The sequence below is a fragment of the Protomyctophum parallelum genome, assembly GCF_964188405.1.
Source record: "Protomyctophum parallelum genome assembly, chromosome: 7".
Lineage (NCBI taxonomy): Eukaryota > Metazoa > Chordata > Actinopteri > Myctophiformes > Myctophidae > Protomyctophum > Protomyctophum parallelum.
In genome coordinates, this window is record NC_139705.1 from 18,757,449 (window position 1) to 18,778,904 (window position 21,456).

Genomic DNA, 21,456 nt, shown 5'->3' on the forward strand with positions numbered 1-21,456 from the left:
ACACACACACACACACACAGAGGAAACGGTTGCTAGTCTTCTCATGACGTGAACACATTACTGTCTGAATGGAATCTCCTCTAAATGCGTCTCCCAAGTCAAGCACATACTGTATGTCCTGGTACTGTTCAGGATTCAATACTGTATGTCCTGGTACTGTTCAGGATTCAATACTGTATGTCCTGGTACTGTTCACATACTGTATGTCCTGGTACTGTTCACATACTGTATGTCCTGGTACTGTTCACATACTGTATGTCCTGGTACTGTTCACATACTGTATGTCATGGTACTGTTCACATACTGTATGTCCTGGTACTGTTCACATACTGTATGTCCTGGTACTGTTCACATACTGTATGTCATGGTACTGTACACATACTGTATGTCCTGGTACTGTACACATACTGTATGTCCTGGTACTGTTCACATACTGTATGTCCTGGTACTGTTCACATACTGTATGTCCTGGTACTGTTCACATACTGTATGTCATGGTACTGTTCACATACTGTATGTCATGGTACTGTTCACATACTGTATGTCCTGGTACTGTTCACATACTGTATGTCATGGTACTGTACACATACTGTATGTCATGGTACTGTTCACATACTGTATGTCATGGTACTGTTCAGGATTCAATACTGTATGTACTGGTACTGTTCACATACTGTATGTCCTGGTACTGTTCAGGATTCAATACTGTATGTCCTGGTACTGTTCACATACTGTATGTCATGGTACTGTTCAGGATTCAAATTCAAGTAGCAGATCTTTCGAGCTTGCAGATGTGCTACATCTTAACTCAAACATATGATTGTATAAATATATATATTCTTTCATTCTTTCTTTCTTTCTTTGTGTGCATGTGTGTGGAGAGTAGGCAATTCTCTCTCTCTGTCTCTCTCTGTCTCTCTGTCTTTGTTTATGTGTTTTGTAACTTGGTTGTGAAGGAGACATATCCCCTGCTAAAATAGTATTCACACGCACGCACATGTGCGCGCACACACACACACACACACACACACACACACACACACACACACACACACACACACACACACACAGTCACACACAGTCACACACACACACACACACACACACACACACACACACACACACACACACACACACAGTGTGAGTAAGGGGTGGGAAGTATAGCAGTATCCGGCACATTTATCAGGATACATACAGCTGTATGCTGCTATGGGACTGGCCATTACTCTGTGTGCAGTGTGTCTCTCACTGTATTAAGCACATGCACATGCACACACACACACACACACACAGACACACACACACACACACACACACACACACACACACACACACACACAACCTCCTACCTGCTCTATGTGTCAGGCAGACCGTAGGAAGTTGTTTCCATGCATGCGTCACTCCTAACGAGTTCTAAGTGTGTGTCCATGTGTGTGTATCACTCTTAACTCCAGTATTAATAGTGTTGCTTGTGCTATAAATGTACCTATGATGACACGACAAGATGCACTGGCAAATACTAGCTGTAATACTGCTAATTATGTAGTTGCAAGTTAATTCGGGCAGATTTATTCAAGAGGTTCACACGGACGGCTATGTTGGGTTATGTAACTGACGTGTCAAGCAACTGACCAATTTGACCACCTCATTGTCTCCACCAGGCCGAAGGCATGGGGGGAGAGTATGTTTAGCACTCCGTCCGTGTGTGTGTCATTCCGTCCGTCCGTCCGTCCGTCCGTCCTTCCGTCTGTCCGTTATCAGCTAATCTCCGTTGGCTCGTTGGCCCGATCCATGCCAAACTTTGCACACACACTCCCTGGATGCCAACGACGAACCTCTGCCCCAAATATTCTTTAACGGCCTGTTATAGCGCCACCATGAGGCAGATTTAGGCAAAACACATTTCTGTACATTACTCGTACACGTTTTATCCATACATCACACAATTCGGTATACACTATCTCCATAGTCATGTGATCAACACGGAGCGGCACCATTTCCCATCTTCCATCCTGATTGGCTTCCAAAGCTCATACGATTGGTCCATTTCGAAAAAATGCCACAAATCACAAACACAGTGTGCACTTTCCGTGAAATTATACACGCACGTTTCCACTAGGCCGAGGACGACATGCCACAATTCTTTCCCCAAAATCAGCCTCACGGTGGCCTATAGCGCCACCAGAAGGCCACGACCTGACCTGGTGGAGACCTGTGCCCCGAGGGGCACTTTTTCTAGTTTCCACTGTTGCTCCCCTCACTGTCACATGTAGTCCAGGGGTTCCCCTCACTGTCACATACTGTAGTCCAGGGGTTCCCCTCACTGTCACATACTGTAGTCCAGGGGTTCCCCTCACTGTCACATGTAGTCCAGGGGTTCCCCTCACTGTCACATACTGTAGTCCAGGGGTTCCCCTCACTGTCACATACTGTAGTCCAGGGGTTCCCCTCACTGTCACATACTGTAGTCCAGGGGTTCCCCTCACTGTCACATAGGTGTACTGTAGTCCAGGGGTTCTGAAACCTTTTAATAATAATAAATATAATTGGTTTTTAACTCATGAAAACCTCATGAAAGTCTTTAGAGATAATAAGAATAAAAAACAAAATGTAGAAAACCAAAAATAAAGAGGTATTTACTTGTGGGCAAGTTACTTTTTAAAAGTAACTAGTTATAGTTACTGCTCTAAAAAAGTAACTAGTTACTTTACTAGTTCCTAAATTATGAAAGTAACTAGTTACTTTACTTTATAAAAAAGACATAACAATAAAAGAAATAAAGGTTTTTGTGTTCTGTGGCAATTTTCATTATGAAATGTAGTGGAACAATACAACACAAAATATATACGCAGTTTACATTTTACCACTGTGTGTGTGTGTGTGTGTGTGTGTGTCACCAGACTTTCCACCTCACTGTAAGGCTTTCCATATAATATAATAGAGCTATAGAGGCGTTCCACCTGGCCAACTCTGTGTCTGATAATGGCTTACCTTACTTATGGAATGTTGACCAATCATCATCGTTATGATGACGTCATGCCCTGTGAAAGCCACTTTCTCTTTCTCATGTGGAATGTGTTTCACTCTGGGAGCGCACTCAGCGCACCCTGTCAGTTTATATGACTCTGCACTACGCTTCTTTTTTATCACATTATGTAATGTGGGTAACTCACCCGTTGAAAACACAGCAACTATAATGGCATTACTGCATGGGAAAGGGTAACTCGTTACCTTAATAGTTACCACAAAAAGTAGTTAAGTTACGTAAAGTAACTAGTTAGTAATGAACTGCATTTTTATAGTGCTTTTCCAAGTGCTCAAAGCGCTTTACAATGGTTCATTCATTCATACATTGGGAGGTGAAGCGGCGAACAGTCGACGCCAGCGTCCTCACTTCCCACGTTCACACACCAATGGTGGCGAGCTCACACCGACCAACTCATGGGAGGCAATGTAGCGTTCAGTGTCTTGCCTAAGGACACTTCGACATGTAGACAGCAGGGATCATTGGACGACCTGTTTTACCTCCTAAGCCAAGTTACTCCCAACACTGCTCGTGACCCATGTATTTTTTTTGACCCACTGTTTAGGAAACAGTGCTGTAGTCGCTCATCAGCTGTTGTTGTTATGCAGTGCGACATTCACAAACACTCACACAATCGCCCAGTGGAATGAGTACCATGGGTCAGGGGGAGTTCTTGTTCCTTTGATCCTACAAATGTCAGATCAACGGTACCAGTCCTACCAGCCCAGAAACATAATAACAGAGATCTGGACGGATGCTGTTGCCCTTTTTGACCTTCATCCGCTAATCTCTCACTTTCAGGAAGTTACATCATCCATAATCTGCTTCCTGCCTATATATAAATGTGTGTGAAAGAGAGAGACGGACAGAAAGCGCCGGGTGCCATTTGCATGACAGCTGTTAACAGTGGTGAGACTTGCTATAATCTAGCTATCTATAGAAACAGAGAGGCTGATGGAATCTAATACATTCCCACAATGCATAGCAGTTGTTGGAGGAATTGATGCAGAGATTACACCTCCACAACTGGCTATCCATCCATCCATCCGGACTTCCGTCCATAGTACAGTGTCAGAAGTATTAGTAACAGTAGGTCAGCTCATGAATATAGATAGGAGAACATTTTATTCATTATATATATATATAAATACAGGTGTTGAATGTTATATTTGATCTTGGTGTTCAAGCTCTGCTACATAATTAATCCCTGCTCAGCACAATTAGAAGACAACCATTTAAGAGGCAGGGAGATATATTATTTCCCAGAATCCCCCAGGAGGGAGACAGAACCCACAGGGGACACAGAGCCTACTGGGAAAATAAGTGCATACTATGCAGTATGCAGTTATACTTCCTATTACTTACTTACTTATGCTCTTCGCCCACCAATGGGACCCTCTCGAAAACGAGATATTGTATCTCAAGGGGTATTCCAAATAAAGAAATTCAAACAATGGGGCATAAGGCATCGGTAATGTTCCTCCACCTATCACGGTCTTTGGCAACCATGAGAGACCCATCTCCAGCAGTTCAGCCTCTTCCCTGGGGGTGTCCATACTTCCTATTGCTTGGTTGTAATGTTTGTGTGACAGTATGTACACCGTGTGTGTGTGTGTGTGTGTGTGTGTGTGTGTGTGTGTGTGTGTGCGTGTGCGTGTGTGCGCGCGTGCGTGATTAAACGGAAGACTTTTATCTCACTGTGGTAAAATAAAAACAGACATGATAAACTACAGTGTAATGAATAGTAGATGCCATATACAATATACTCTCCAATTTGAAAGTGTTTTGACTGATATTTTGTCACTCAAGACACATCAGGACACATACGTAATTGCTGATGAAGTCAATAGAATAAGTAAAAAGAATTGCCGATGTATCGGCCAGACCAATATATCGGTCTGACTCTAATGAATAGGTTTACCATCAAAACGACACAAGAAATAAGGACAACATAAGAGAACAAAACATTCTCAAACCCTAGTCCCATGTGTGGACCTGCTTTGAACGAGGCACTGACCCAATTTTGGCAGCTGACCCATAACTTAAGTAACGCTGCTGCAGTATAGGCTTACGAAAGAACATTTCCTCGAGTCCACGTCTGTGTATTCAGCTAACAGCTGATTCTGCACATACTCCTCCTCCTCTGTTATGATGAACAGCGAGTCAGTCAAATTTCCAATACAACGGTTCCTTCCTTTGTAAGCATTTCACCGCTCATTAAACGGCACAAACGCACAACGTCACGTGACTGCAAAATATATAGAGAGTATAAAATGAACCTGACACACTCAGGATTTTACAGCGTAGAATAGATCCTACTGTAGTTATCAAGGGCAGGGACATAAACCATTGTTTGTAATGTGACAAGGAGCTACATGTCTGTATGACTCGTGTACATATAATTAAACATGAAAGGCCAACAACTTGTATTAATAGAAAAGGTGTATGTGTAGTTGATGGGATTAAGTGTGTAAGGGAGATTAGAGAAGTATATCCCAGCTTAAGGACATGTTGACAGGACAGGGCAGGTTTGCACCGTGGCTGTTAAACATTTGTTCACAGGGACCGTGTTTCTGCAGCAGCAGCAAGCCACCCTATTACCCGTGACTGAACTATCCTTCATGGGGAGGCTGTGTTTTACTAGCTGTTTGGAAGGAAAAAAAGAAAACTATTGAGATACAAATCTACAGGGAGGAAAGTCGTTGGATACTGCCGTTACAGACCAGAACAACCAGCTGTTGTTGTGTGAGTGCGTGCGTGTTTGTGTGGCACACCACCACGTGCACGTGTGGTCTACTCACTGTAAGTGCTGACAGGCTGGATCACAGGAGGAACAAGCCTAACACACACGTGCACACACACACACGTGCACGCACACACACACACGCACACACACAAAACGCATGAAAGAGTCCTTTTGAAGGCTAACTGCTGCTGATTGAAAGATATTACTGTTTGCGTTTGGCAAGTTCATCTGCAGTGCAGTGTGTCTGGAGTGAGGTATTGTGTGTGTGTGTGTGTGTGTGTGTGTGTGTGTGTGTGTGTGTGTGTGTGTGTGTGTGTGTGTGTGTGTGTGTGTGTGTGTGTGTGTGTGTGTGTGTGTGTGTGTGTGTGTGTGTGTGTGTGTGTGTGTGTGTGTGTCACACGTGGTGAATGGCTAATTTAGGCCATTAGGGAGTGAACTTACCACGACCAAGAGAAAAGTTGAGCAAGGTCTACTAACTCCACATGACCGAAAAGGTTGCTTCGTTAATAAACACCATGCAAGTTGGCAGTGTGTGCCTGTGTGGCGTATATTTTTTTATTGCTGATGTTGTCTACTGCTTTTTGCCCACGCTTTTTAACTATTTTAATCTAGAGTGTGTTAGAGTTTCTAACATATAGCCTACATTCACACCAAAACACACACGCACACACACACACACACACAGTGACACACACACACACACACACACACACACACACAGAATTCCTCTCTTGCAGCACACTGCTAGAATGTTAATGACCTCCTATATACGTAGCCGTGTTACTGGTCTCTGACCAGTCGACTGAATGTTAATGACATGTCCTATAGCGTGACGTTTAGGAGGAGGACTGCATAGAGTATATACAGAGTTGGTAGAGCTGGAGAAGCAGAGGAGATACGTACGAGCAATAGTTAATCCAACTAACTAATCAATTTCATCCACTGTGGATTTTGATTAAGTAAACAATTTTCTGAAGTAGTGAAAGTAGGCAATCTACAAGCCCAAGGCGTTGTGATCTTGTAGATCTGCTAAGTATAAAATAGGGCTTAATTCGAAATTAATCTATCGAAATTGTTCACGTTGAGTTGTTTATGTATGAAATGTTTTCTCAATTCAATGGATTGAAGGAGTAATCAATATAATTACAAAAACATAATCAATAGTTACAGCCCTAAAGAAGTGAAGTAAGAGTGAAAAGACGAGGAGAATAGTGTAGAATAAGAGATAGATGTGAGTATGCACTAAAGCAAGAAGGAGGAGAGTGTCTATTGCAGAGAATGAGAGGAGAATCGAACAGAATGGCGGAAGGGTGGTGGAGGGGAGGGGCACATAAAAGCAGTAAAATTGCAGTTGTATTAACAGCCTGTTAAGAAACACTTAACGATTCACGAACGCCAACCAACCAGCATTAAACACACAACATGAATCAGTCACTATGTAGCGCTGACACACCACAGTCAATACACATAAAGCGCTGAGAGCCTTCTGCCAATGGTCATTAAGAATGAACCCCCATGAGCCAAGTAACTGTAAAGCAATGGCATCTCTCAGCCAGCAGACAACAGGGATTTACTGTACGTGCGTGCGTGCATTTGTATACATGTATGTGTGTGTGTGTGTGTGAGAGAGAGAGAGAGAGAGAGAGAGAGAGAGAAAGCAAGTGGGTGAAAAGAAAGAAGGAAGGCAGCGAAGAAACACAAAAGGGGTGAAGAAAGAGGAAATGAACAAAATAAATAAACATTCACCCATTCTACCATCCAGTCTCCCAAAGTCAATCTTCTTGTAATACAGGAGGAGTGAGTGAGTGAGTGAGTGAGTGAGTGAGTGAGTGAGTGAGTGAGTGAGTGAGTGAGTGAGTGAGTGAGTGAGTGAGTGAGTGAGTGAGTGAGTGAGTGAGTGAGTGAGTGAGTGAGTGAGTGAGTGAGTGAGTGAGTGTGTGTGTGTGTGTGTGTGTGTGTGTGTGTGTGTGTGTGTGTGTGTGTGTGTGTGTGTGTGTGTGTGTGTGTGTGTGTGTGTGTGTGTGTGTGTGTGTGTGTGTGTGTGTGTGTGTGTGTGTGTGTGCGTGCGTGCGTGCGTGCGTGCGTGCGTGCGTGCGTGCGTGCGTGCGTGCGTGCGTGCGTGCGTGCGTGCGTGCGTGCGTGCGTGCGTGCGTGCGCGTGCGTGAGACTGTTGGCATGAGAGAGAGAGAGAGAGAGAGAGGAATAACGAGCCATGAAGGACTGAATCTGTGAGAGAATAGAGAATAATAATCACCAATCTTAACGAAGGATTATGAGAAAAATGGGGAGAGGTAAAAACGTTAGAGAAGAGAAATGGAGACAGTGGGTTTCAGGGAGGGGAGAGATGTAAATTAAAGGACAACAAACAAAGTGCGGTCTCAATTGGAGCGTGGTGGGGCACCGGGAGACGCCGGTTGGCGTAAAAGTGGTGAAGGACAGAGGGGCATTGTGTGCCCAGCTGCACACTGGCACGCGCGCACACACACCGACACACACACACACACACACACACACACAATATCATGGACAAATAAACCGTTACAAATTGTATGAGCACAAGGCCCCGTTATAAGAATTCACATTCATATGCACACACGCAGGCACGCGCGCACGTATATACGCACGTAATCCTACAGAGTCGGACATTTGTGTGCATACTGTACAGAGTCTGGATAATTTCCATATGAATACTTTGGTCTTCACTACCCACTGGGTTTTCTGTCACATACAGGTATACATGAAATGTGTCCTCTGCATTTACCCATCCTATAACTACTAGGAGCTGTGAACGTCATTTGCACAGAGCTCGGTGAGCTGTTAGGGCTTAAGTGTGATGCTCAGCGACACTTGGACACATTGCCGGGGCACAGGAATTGAACCCGATGCCTTCTGCTTCCCAAGTGGCGTCTCTACCCCATTCAACTATGGCCATGTTACAGTGCATGTGTGAAAGGCACTTCAGTTCAGTACTTATACTTCATGCAGTATAGGCCACCACAGTCTCCTCCCCTGGGTTTTTATTTACAGCTGTTAACATGTCAGCCCACTCTCCTTAATGTCCTCCTGAAGGTCCCTGTGGCAGGCGTCCGTGGGCCTGCCTCTCCTTCTTGGGCTTTTCGCGGGTTCCATCAATGGGCTTGCCTGGTGATTGACAGGGTGTGTCCCCATCTTCTTCTCTTGATCTACTGTACACAACAGGTGGTAGACCGGTTCTCTGCCAGAGATCATTATATTGTGGCCAGTGGATGCTGTGTAGTTACATCCTCTGGGTTGTCCTCCACGTCACTGATCGTTAAAGTTAGTACAGGATTGATGTTGGAGCTAAAAAGTCAGAGCCTAGTCGGCTGTAGCCTCGGTCCCAGCCTTACTCATCTGCAAAGTGAAAAGCCTGGTCACAATATAAGGCAGAGAGTGCATAGAGGCGGATATGTTGGGACAGAACATCCGTCAGATGTATTTCCCCCAGATACAATATTGTTTTGACCAATCACAACACTTGTTTCATTCACAGAGAACGTAAACAGATTTGTAAAACGTCTAAATACCGCTACTTCCCCCAAATTATATTTGTATATTGTGCCCAGTGTAAGTCTGCTGGCTGATTTATTTGCAGATGTTCTTCGTTTTGGCTGAATGCAGCCATTGCCTTGCAAATCCTGGCTCTGAAATCTACATCCATGCCACTTTGCCTGTCAATGACATTGCCTAAGTAAATGAGGACCTTCCACGTCCCCGAGTGCTGTTCCCTCCTTGCACAAAGTCATCTTCATGTGTTGTGTTGACCTTGAGGACCATTGAGTTTTTCCCTTCACGGATGTTGAGGCCTGTGCTCTCATTTTGCACAGAGTGTGCAGACTGTGCACTGGAGCCCTCTCCTCTGTGCTGTTATGGTCTTCATTATCCACTCAATGCACTGGAGCCCTCTCCTCTGTGCTGTTATGGTCTTCATTATCCACTCACTGGGTATCTAGGTAATGGACACAAAGATAACCAGCTGCTGTAGGGTGTTTCTCTCACCTGATTTCCAAATTAAATGCTCCATGTTGCGTACTATAAATAATGTATTGTGTTCATAGGCTGTCGCATACTGTACACACCACATGCACTCACGTGAGTGTCCGTGTGTGCCTGCCCTACACACACACACACAAACACAACATACATTTTTGTAATTGTTTTCTTTTTAAAGTTCTCTTTTTTGTTTTTTTAAGATTTTATTTCTAAGTTAAGTTTTTTTGTGTTTTTTTAAGTTTAAGATTTTATTTTTAAGTTAAGTTTTTTGTGTTTTTTTAAGATTTTATTTTTAAGTTAAGTTTTTTGAAGTTAAAGGACAACTTTAGTTTTTTTCAACCAAGGTTCATGTTTTAGGATGTTATTAGAGAAACTAAAAGGTGAGTGTTCATTTTCTTTCATTTGCTGCTTTCTTTCGTTTTAGGAATTTTAGCTATTTTTGACAGGGGGGCGGGGGCATTCGAGCATGGGGCTAAATATGTATTTTTTTACCAAATTTGATGGTGATTTATTTATTTATTATTTACTATAGTCCTAATAAACCCCAGGAAATTACATCTGGCCACAGAAGATCACATGATCTACGGAATGTGAAGGTATAGCCTACTGGGGGAAGGCTTCTACTGTGTGTATAGGCTCAATATGTCAGTTTGACACATTCAATTGATCCTGTGATCTTTTGTGGCCAGATGTAATTTCTTGGGGTTTATTAGGACTATAGTAAATAATAAAAAAATAAATCACCATAATATTTTGTAAAAAAAATACATATTTAGCCCCATGCTCGAATGCCCCCGCCCCCCTGTCAAAAACTGCTAAAATCCCCAAAACGAAAGAAAGCAGCAAATGAAAGAAAATTAACACTCACCTTTTAGTTTCTCTAATAACCTAAAACATGAACCTTGGTTGAAAAAAACTAAAGTTGTCCTTTAAGTGTTTTTAAAGTTTTTTTTTAAGTAAAGTTTTTTCTTTTTCATTTTAAGTTAAGTTTTTTTTTAAGTTAAGTTTTTTTAAGTTGTGTGTGTGTGTGTGTGTGTGTGTGTGTGTGTGTGTGTGTGGTGTGTGTGTGTGTGTGTGTGTGTGTGTGTGTGTGTTTTGTGTGATACAGCTGCGCCCTCTGGTGGCGGGCGGGTGGTGTAACAGCGGGACAGACACACGGACACACAGACATGATCTGCAGGGTCTCATAGTTAGTGCTCAGTGCGTTCGCAATCACTGCGTTCGCAATTATCCTTTAGCTGGCTTACGGCGGGGCTCCACCGGGAGCATTGCGTCTCCGTCGCGTGCGTCAAAAAACGAACCGGGGCAATTTTAACGCAGTCACGCAACGCAGCGCGGTCACATTCAAAAGGAAGTGAACTTCCCACTGTGTCTTGTCCCATTCTCCACGTTTTGATTTGAAGGAATGCTGGCTTTGTTTGACACTCAATCACAAAACTAGCAATAGACAGTAACTAATACATCCAGCAATTGGAATGCACACAATACATTTGACCTAGTTTCCGTGTCATTTTGTAAACGCGCATCGAGGCTTTAATGAAAATGAGAAATGCACTTGCTAATATACTTTTTATGATACCATGCCACATATATTAATCAGTTTTGTTTGGCTGGAGGGTGTGCATTATTTTCAGATAACAGCATGGCTGCTGTCTCATCACCCTTATGAATATATGCATAATAAACATTACACTGTAATAATGGTAATGTTAGATACAGCCTGTCCGTAACATTTCAGTATAATGTCCAACCCTTTGGGGGACACAGAATGTGTTGTTTTTATTGTAACGGTTGTGACTATTGAAATAATGTCTGGTCATATCTGGGCTTCTCCCACTTACTGGAGTGGTAAGATAATATGTATTCCCAGGTTGATGAATAATGTGCAAACACAAATGTTCTATTCTATTGCCACATTGCATGCGTAATTAGCCTCGCCGTTGTGCATAATTATTTCCATAACTGCATGGTTCATTGTGGATTATCCCTTACACACTGTACGGCAACTGTTCAATATGGGTTCTGTCTCACAGTGTTATACATATACTTATATACATTTGTAAACTCTGAGTGTACAAATGCACACCATTACGGGTCCATTTGGTTATGTTCATACACTCTTATTATTTTATTTTCATAGCACTTTTTAAAACATGATTGTCAAAGTGCTGAACAGAGCATAATATATAATATAAGTAAAGTAAAATAAAACACACATTTTAACACTGTTAGTAAGTTAGTTCTGAGAATCAATAAAACACATTTTCGCAAACTAAAAAGGAGACCAAAAGGTCTGGTTTGATCTCAGTGCAGATATCAACAAATAAACGGATATAAACATACGCAACACAGTTATGCAAATGACAGGACGGACTTGATTTTTGCAATACTGACTTAATGTTATTTTTGGACGACTTTTTTTACTTTTAATGTGAGATCTGAGTCAAAGATGACACCTACAGTATGTTTTTTTTTTTCATGAGAACAATCTCAGTCTTATCTGTGTTCACCCGTGGGAAGTTTTGTGACATCCATGAATTTATGTCAGCGAGGCAGGCCCTTTAACATTAACACTCTGACTTTTACAGTGCACATCCGAGGTTATGGCTTGACATGACCTTGGTCGTGTTTGACACTTTGACATCAGCAACTTTTAATGAAGTCAAGGCCCTCGGGGAGCGGGTGGGCGGGGAGGAGACTGATTAGACTTTCATAAGAGGTCTGTCTCACAAGGTTGTTAAAGATTACTTCCTGTATAGGAGCGCTTTTGATATCCTTTCTGCTTAATGTGAGGCAGTATCAGGAGTGACAGACCTCTCATCCATCAAGGTCAGTGTCTGGTTTAGTCAAGCCTTGTGTCGCTCTCACCACTTGCTTTATGCTAAATTATTTTTTCAAGGAACTCAACTGCAGCACTGAGTACACTGTAAAAACAGTAAAACCGACAAGCTTCCAATTTCTACACGGCCTCTCTACCCACTTGAGCGTAGTAGTACAGTATCTGTATGAATGGATACTAACTGCACACTAACACCAGGACTAAACCACCGCCACAGGTTTCATTTCAACTGACACCGAATGTTTCTACTATGGTAGAGTAGACACAATATGTACCAACTGCTGGTCACTGTGGGTGAGTGGGTGATAACTGTCCAATCTGCATAGAAAAGCAGAAGAATCTCATCTTACTTATATTGTGAAAGAAAAATAGTGGATAGTGGATGGGTTTCATTAAGTTATGTCATATTACTTGTTTCGGGTGAATTGACCTTCTATCTGGCCCTCCCAGGTGGCCAAGGATGTGTCCATTCGACTCCACAGTGAGCTGGACAGCACGGAGAAGAAGCGTGGCCGTCTGGATCAGGAGAACGAGGAGCTGAGGGTCCGTCTGCAGGACCTGGAGGTCGCCAAACAGGTCCTACAACAGGAGATTGATAAGGTAGGATAACACCGCACCATGCTGTACCATGTTGGGCCGGGCTGGGCCAAGATCACCTAGTGTGGTTGTTGTGAGAGATTGAGCTGAACAGGAGTTCACCACTTAAACCCTGTGTACTTATAGTCCCCAAGGGATCTACACTAGGCCTCCTCCTTTTCCCCTCTGCATGAAATATCTTTACTGGAAAATAGCCGATCTACAAGCTCGCGGCGTGTCCCCTTCAATGCATTGTCAGCTTGTAGATCTGATCTGCTATTTCCGCAGACTCGTTCGACTGTTCAGAATATGGACGCCAGCTCTCGTATGGTTAAATTAGGTAGGACTAGCCCTTACCCGTTGTGAGATATTTACTGCGCCCTGAGTGCGTTTTCGCATTTTTAATTCACTAATAAATTCATTATTAATCATTAATGTGTCAAATAGAAAAAAGGGCTTTGTTACGCCCTCCATATTATTATGGTCAATGCCTGTGTGAAAAGTGGGAGCGATTGGTGCAGGCAGTGAGGAGCTACGGCAGTCACAGTGACACACAGACACACATTCAGACAGACAGACATTGATTGAATTATAGTATGATGATGATATTGAAACTGTGCCATATCGTGCTTTTTTGCATGTTCACCTGGTAGTGAAAGGCCTTCACCAGCAGGTTGACCAGAGACGGGGTGATACTGACCTTCTATTCTGCACCATACCAAACCCTCTCTGGGATAAACTAGTTGATTTAGGTGGATTTGGAGAACAAGCCACAAGTCAGACTGCAGCACTGGGGACTACAACACTGTTTATAGTGTTGTCAGTGGTTTTACAGCCATTGTATTGTTGTTACCCAATAATTCAACGAATGCTCCATGTTTTGACAGGCAGATTTGATTTAAGTTCCCATGGACACTTCTGTTTTGGCTGGGGCCTAATTAGCACGGCTGGTTTTCCAGACAGGCGCTTGACATTTAGACACTGTTTATTGAACTCGTCTGCATTGTAATCTCTGAAACACAGTCTGCGTTGCCAAGCTGAAATAGAAAACCACAGCAGGATCCACCACTGTAATCTTGTTGGAAATTGCTGGAAAAGTTTGAGTATTGTATAAATATTGCCTATATGCCCAAGATAAGTGGTTTAAAAAAAGGAAGATGACGTTGCTGCTTTGCTCTGAAGGAAGCAAATTAATTAAATCAATGTTTTGCTCAGAGCAGAACTAGAACTTTCTGTTGTTTGTTTCTCTGCTGTCATCCTGAGCTGAATCATCTGAATGAACATCATAAAATGGCCTCATCTGTACTTCCTGTTTCCTTTTCTCTCTCTCTCTCTCTCTCTCTCTCTCTCTCTCTCTCTCTCTCTCACTTCTCTCTAGCCATCTGTTTCTTTCTCCCTCCCTTTCTCTCTGTAGTCTCTCTTTCCTCCTCTGTTTCATCCTCTCCCTCTTTCTCTTGCGCCCTCCCCTCCCTTTCTGTTCCTACATGGAGTACAGTTTGATGGAGGGAGGTGAGGCGAGTGTGAGGTTGCCATGTAGTGGAGAGGTGTTCATGGCTGTAGCCTTGGCCTTGTACCAGGCCTCTGATGTGGGGCAGTGCCGGACGGACGGATCGATGGCTGGGTAGCTGTGTGGGGGATGACGTGGAGCTTTCTCCGTGTCTGGGCTATTCTCGTCAGCCTGTTTGTGAATTTACTCTCATAAGTCATCGCATACTTTATTGTAATAATTCACATGAGCAATTGATTTCCCTGCAGAAGAACACCTTGGTACTAACAGCTTTTGACAGCTGGATCAAAAGATGCCTTATTCATTCCCTGCCATGGCCTACTAACTGGCTTTATGGTAGATTTGTTGCTGGCTCGCTGATTTTAAAGCTTGCAGTATTGTTGTCTTATTGACTTATTGGATGACGATATTGCTCAAGGTAATGCTTTGCGAGGTGTTTAAACCTTTTACTGAGTGCTTGGCTAGCATACTGATTAGACAGCTGACAGGCGTGATGGCTTTCTGCCTGGCTGCTTCGGTTGGTAACGTATAGCTTCTGACTGCTTATTAATTTACCGAATGAGTGTAATAACCAAAATGGCAGATTGTTTGTGTTGTTTACCACATCATGGCGAGGTCTTGATAACAACGTTTGGGACTTTTTGATCGGTGGCTCTCTCTAAGCTAGTGCAAGGGCCTTCACATTCTTCACATAGCTGACACACTTTGTGTTTGCTAGAGTGAGAAAGAGTGTATTTGGTCATCGAGAGAGGAATGTCTCAGTCTTCTGTTTGTAGCTTTTATAAACAAAATAATTGAGCACCAACTCACAGAACGAGAAAGATTTCTAGTAGTAGTCATACAAATAAAAACTAAAACTAAACACACAGTAATACAGAAGACAGCCAGTCAGGCAACACTGTTTAGAGAGAGAAAATAAACAGAATTAAACAGATGGGGCAGATCATGTCTGGGTGAATAAAAGGTGGTGTGGTGTGTTAATTATTGATTGTGATTGGGCGGCTGAGAGAGGCAGTGGTATCAAGTGGAAGTGATATTTTATGCAGTTAAGTCTGCTAGGTGTAAATAGATGAGAGAAGTTTCTCATCTACTGGGTCAAGTCTCTATAGAGCGTCGCAGTCCCGCCCCCTTTTAGAACGATGAGTGGCCCAGGAAATAATTCCCCATTCATTTTCCCCATAGTCTTTTCAAAAAGTATCTATTTAAAGACGTTTACGTTGGACAAAGCCAACTGGAGTTGTGACAAATCATGACAATAAACACAATGTTTTGGGCCAATCAAATAATTAGTAAGAAGAAAAACAAAACAAAAAGTGTTGTACCCTGCCTTTATGTTCTTCTTACTAATTATTTGATCAGCCCAAAACATTGTGTCACAACTCGAGTTGGCTTTGTCCGCGGCATAAACATCTTTAAATAAATACTTTTTGAAAAGCCTGTGGGGAAAATGAATGGGGAATTATTTCCTGGGCCACTCATTCTAAAAGTGGCGGACATGGACATGTATTACACATACACTGTTCTGTTTTTATGTTATCTGTTCGTATAGGTACTGATTTTAGACATGATATTTTTAGATATGCTTGTACAAAATCGGGAGACGAGAGCGATCCACAAAGGCTTTGACCACTGTGCTTCTATCAGGCTGACAGGCTCAATATATCACTGTGAACCGTGGAACATTTGGTATTTGCAGCTTTTGCAAGACTTCTTTGAGTGGACACTTCATCAAAGAACAAAGACAAACTCACTGCCTAGTCCCTAACGTGCTTCAAACAAACAGGATACGTATCATTGTTGTGCAGGAAACAACTATAGCATGCTGTTTAGTATCTGTATGGGGGAGTTGTTATTTGCATGGCCTTGCTAATGCTTCTATTAGCACATTGTAGCTGTTAACACATTGTTAGCTGTATGCATATATTAGCACATTGCTGTTAGCTTATTGTTAACTGCATTGATAGACTGACAGACATGTCGTTTCACAGTGGAGGTGGACACTGGAAGAAGGAATGCTGCCTCCCTCTGTCTCCTCCCTCCCCTTTCTCATTCCTCTTTCATGCCTTCTTTCACACATACACGTCAGCTTTCCCTCAGCTTGCACCTCCCGCTCCAACCGTTCTCTCCTCCACAGCACGCCGTTCTCTATCTGTTTATCCTCCCCACCTCCCTCTCTCCGTTTGCTCCAGTTGAGGTGAAGAGGAATGCTGATGAAGGGATTTTCTTTATCCTCTCCTAAACTTGCCATCCCTCTCCCCTTTCTCATTCCTTAGCTTCGTCCCACCCCTCTTGTCTTTATTGGCGTGGGGAAACATAGGTTTTCATTGCCAAAGCAAGTGTCAAATAAAACAAACAAGAAACAAACAATCAAGGATATACTGTAAGCCACTAGAATAAGGAAATGTATGAGTATAGTAACAAATATATATAATACAAAACAATAAATGAATGAATGAATGAATTAACTAAGTGATTAACTTAAATGAACTAAGTTAAAAATTACAAGCCAAGCAATTTTGCTTTGGCTGATGGAAAATATATATCCTGTACACAAGGTTAAACATGTAAAAAGGAGAAAAATATAGCAGCAAATTTCCAAATGTATTAATATGGTACTGGCACTGCTTGGACTGTATGTACTGTACAGTAGTTCAGTGTACAGAAAGGCTGCAGATCAAGTACACATTATGATTAGCAGTCTTTAAGGCGGTCGTATTCAAGCTGGACATCCCTCTCCTGTCACAACAGCTCACGGATCTTTGCTGCTGTGTTTGCACACTGTTGTACTTCTCCCAGCAGGTCTCTCTTTCTAATCTCCTCCTCCCCACGAGCAACCCCCCCCCCCCCAACTCTCCCTCCCTCTCTCCTCGCAGTCTCTCCTTTAGCTCCTCACATCCTTCCTTCGCCCCCGTCTCTCTCCTTCTCTCTGCCTCCTCTGTCTCGGTTCCTTAACCCCTTCTTTCTCTCCGCCTCCTTCTCTCTCTCTCTCTCTCTCTCTCTCTCTCTCTCTCTCCATTCATTGATAATTGATCCACTCCAGCTGTTTAACCTCTGAAGGTGAGGAGCTGGGATTGGCTATAGGGAGATAAAGGGGTGGAGTTGGATGAAGAACAGACTGAGAGAGAGAGTGCTTGGTTGGATGAAGGTGTGGAGGCATCGAGCACTGGGGGTTGAAACAAAGGAGAGAATGCCTTTGAAAGGCATTCTAGGATAACCATAATGTGCATTATGTTTAGAAACAGATATATATGTTTTGCTGCGTGGTGCCTGCATGTCTAATTACCTGTCCAACTGTCTGCTATAGCTGCAGACTAGACTGCAGCAATATCTGGGTGGTGGCTGGTGGGATTTTTCCACCTTTGTGTGTGTGTGTGTGTGTGTGTGTGTGTGTGTGTGTCTGTCCGTCCGTCTCATCCACAGATGTGTGTGTGTGCGTGTATGTACATGTATGTACTGTAGCTATAACCTTGATAACGTTGATCTATGCATTATATTATTAGCCACTGGCATTAAGACTCTAGCAGCTGTGTTAACCCTTTCAAGGTGACCAGAGCAGCCACAATACAGGTATAGAAAGGATGGAGTGAGGATGGATGGCCATTGGAACAGAAGACCTGAAAGGGCAAAGAAAGGCATTCGGAGGAAGAGGTGTGAAACAATCAAAGGCATTTGATACCTCGTTGCGCGTGCTGGTTTTGCGCATCACAAAAATAGCAGATCTGCATACTCACACAGCGAGCGATGCATTGTTTGTGAGCTTGTAGATCGACAATTCTTTGTGCTCACTAGCACTTACAACCAAGTCTAAAATCAGTTAGAAGAGACAGAGAAGATAGAGGAGAACATTTTGAAATATAGACAAGGAGAACAAGTGTGTGTGTGTGTGTGTGTGTGTGTGTGTGTGTGTGTGTGTGTGTGTGTGTGTGTGTGTGTGTGTGTGTGTGTGTGTGTGTGTGTGTGTGTGTGTATGAGAGAAATAAAGAACAATGGGAGAGGACTAGGAGAGAGGAAAAGGGAGGGAGGGAGGGGAGGAGAGAGGAGAGGAGGTGTGCATCATGAGGTGTCTTGAATGGAGGTGGAAAACGGACAAAAAAATCCTCAATGAGAATGACTGGAGGGAACATCTCTGCAGGACGTCTCTCTAATCCTCCATTTTGTTCCCTCTCTCTCTCTCTCTCTCTCTCTCTCTCTCTCTCTCTCTCTCTCTCTCTCTCTCCCGTTATTCTCTCTCTTCTCTCTATACCTCATCCCTCTGTCCATCTCTCTTCTATCCCTCATTGTTCTCTCTAGGTCTTTGTGTCTTTGTTACACAGGTATACAGTATATAGCACGCACGCACGCACACACACGCATGTGTGCACACACACACACACACACACACACACACACACACATGCACACAAACACGCACACACACACACTCGCCTATCTCTTGATACTCCCATAGTTCTATTGAAGGTCATTCAAGTGGTATATTGGTTACAGGGTGTGTGTCGCATGCATGTGCACTGTGCATGTGTGCGTGTGTGTGCGTGCGTGTGTGCGTGCAAGCGTGCGTGCGTGTGTGTGTGTGTTCTTGAACATGGCCATTTAAAATGGTTCCATTGGGGTGAAAAGGTCAGCTCTGCACAAATAGAGCTGTTTTCATGATGCTACTTTCTGTCTCTACCTGCCCCCCCCCCCCCCATCTCACTTTGCATAATATACTGTCAAGAAAGCATTTCAGCTCCTTCTCACAAGGGACAGAGCCTATATATATATAGTCTCTCTCTCCTTCCCTCATGTGTCTCTCTCTCTCCTTCACTCTTTGTCTCTCTCTGCCCTTTCGTCTGTCACTCCTCCACTCTATTGCACTCTCTCTCTCTCTCTCTCTCTCTATCCCTCATTATGTCTGAAGGAAATACTGTTCCCTGTTATTTCTGACTTTCAGGAAGCTGTCCATTGTTTGGAGAGGGCTGGGGCATGTGGAGCTGGGATTAGAGGACGTAGTGATGTGTGTGCGTGCGTGCGTGCGTGCGTGTGTCCATGCGCGTGTGTGCGCGCGCGGCCGTGCGTACGCATGCATGCGTGCACTCGCGAGTGTGTCAGTTTGTGTAACCTCTGTCTGCCGTTTCCAAAAACATGGCGCACAAAAAAAATCACATGCATGTGTGTCTCTGTTCTGTATGTGTACATAATGTGGTTGTACATGCATGTGTACTGTGTGTGTGTGTGTGTGTGTGTGTGTGTGTGTGTGTGTGTGTGTGTGTGTGTGGGCCCTGTGGGGGGGGGGAGTAGAACAGCAGGATGGCATTGACTGTGATTTGAACCCAGGCCATGTTGGAGTACGTCCATGTAGGGTCTCTCTGTCTGTCTGTCTGTCTGTCTCTCTCTCTCTCTCTCTCTCTCTCTCTCTCTCTCTCTCTCTCTCTCTCTCTCTATCTCTCTATCTCTCTCTCCCTCTCTCTTATTTTCTCCACAGGCTTCCTGGCTTTGCATATGGCTACATACATATGGCTACATACATATGGCTACATACATATGGCTACATACATATGGCCAAATGGCTACATACATATTTTTGAGTGGTGCAACCACTCCAAGGAACAGCAATGTCCGTGTTCACCTATGTGTTCACCTATGTGTCCATGTGACGTTAATGAGCACCAGTATATGACTATGAGTACCAGTAGGGGCGCTGTTGTGCCAGAAACAGAGAGAGGGATAGTGCTGCACTGTTGCCTGCTAATGAGATAGAGAGGGAGAGAGAGAGAGGGGTGGGGGGGAGTTGCACCACTCAGTTCACACGGGTGTGATTTTTTAAACTTATACTTATCCCCATTACGCCGGCGGGCGCATAGGGCAGCAACAAAGTTCCTCCACTTTTGGCCATCTTCTCTATGGTCCCCCAGCTCTGATGTTGTTGCTGGAGCTCCTTCTCCATCGTCCTACGCCATGTCATTTTGGGCCTGCCTTTCTGTCTCTTTCCTTCTGGGGTCCAGTCCAGTGTAATGTGACTCTTGGTATTGCGTTGATGTCCATTCTGAGCACATGGCCAATCCAGGTCCACCTACGTTCATTGATTATACTGTGCATGTTGTCTTGTTGGGTGATGTTGAGGAGGTTATTGTTTGAGATGGTCTTGGGCCAGAATATGTGCAGGATCTTTCTCAGGCATGATGTGTGGAAGGTGGATAGTTTATGGATGTCATTTTCTGTCGTTTTCCAGAATTCTGCACCGTATAGTAGTGTTGAGAGTACGCAGCTTTGGTAAATCCGTAGATTTGTTTTTGTGCTGTATTGTTTTGATTTCCAGATTTGTTTCAGTCTTATGAAGGTTGTGTATGCTTTGTTGATCCGGTTTTGAATGTCTTTACTAGCTCCCCCATCGTGGTGAATGATGCTTCCAAGGTATGTGAAGTGATTTGTATTCTCCAATACCTGCTCCTCTATTGTCATATATGGCTACATACCTGTACATATGGCTACATACATATGGCTACATACAAATGGCTAAATACATATGGCTACATACATATGGCTACATACATATGGCTACATATGGCTACATACATATGGCTACATACATATGGCCATATGGCTACATACATATGGCCATATGGCTACATACATATATGGCTACATACATAAACCTCTTTTGCTTTACTTATATTGGATCGCGAGTCCATCCATGTATTCTTCTTCCCCTCCTTATTCAGTGTTAATTGAATTACTGTAAAGGTGCTTTCAGACTTGGATGGTTAGAGCGGCGC

At 43.5% G+C, this 21,456-nt stretch overlaps 1 protein-coding gene across 1 annotated transcript in view; it reads left to right on the forward strand.

The window, feature by feature from the left end:
* Positions 1-21,456, forward strand: part of mtcl2 (microtubule crosslinking factor 2) — a 304,621-nt gene that overhangs the window by 203,440 nt on the left and 79,725 nt on the right. Inside the window, exon 5 of the mRNA XM_083769352.1 lies at positions 13,072-13,221. Coding sequence (XP_083625478.1) covers positions 13,072-13,221 — 150 coding nt within the window. The remainder of the gene's footprint in view (positions 1-13,071; positions 13,222-21,456) is intronic.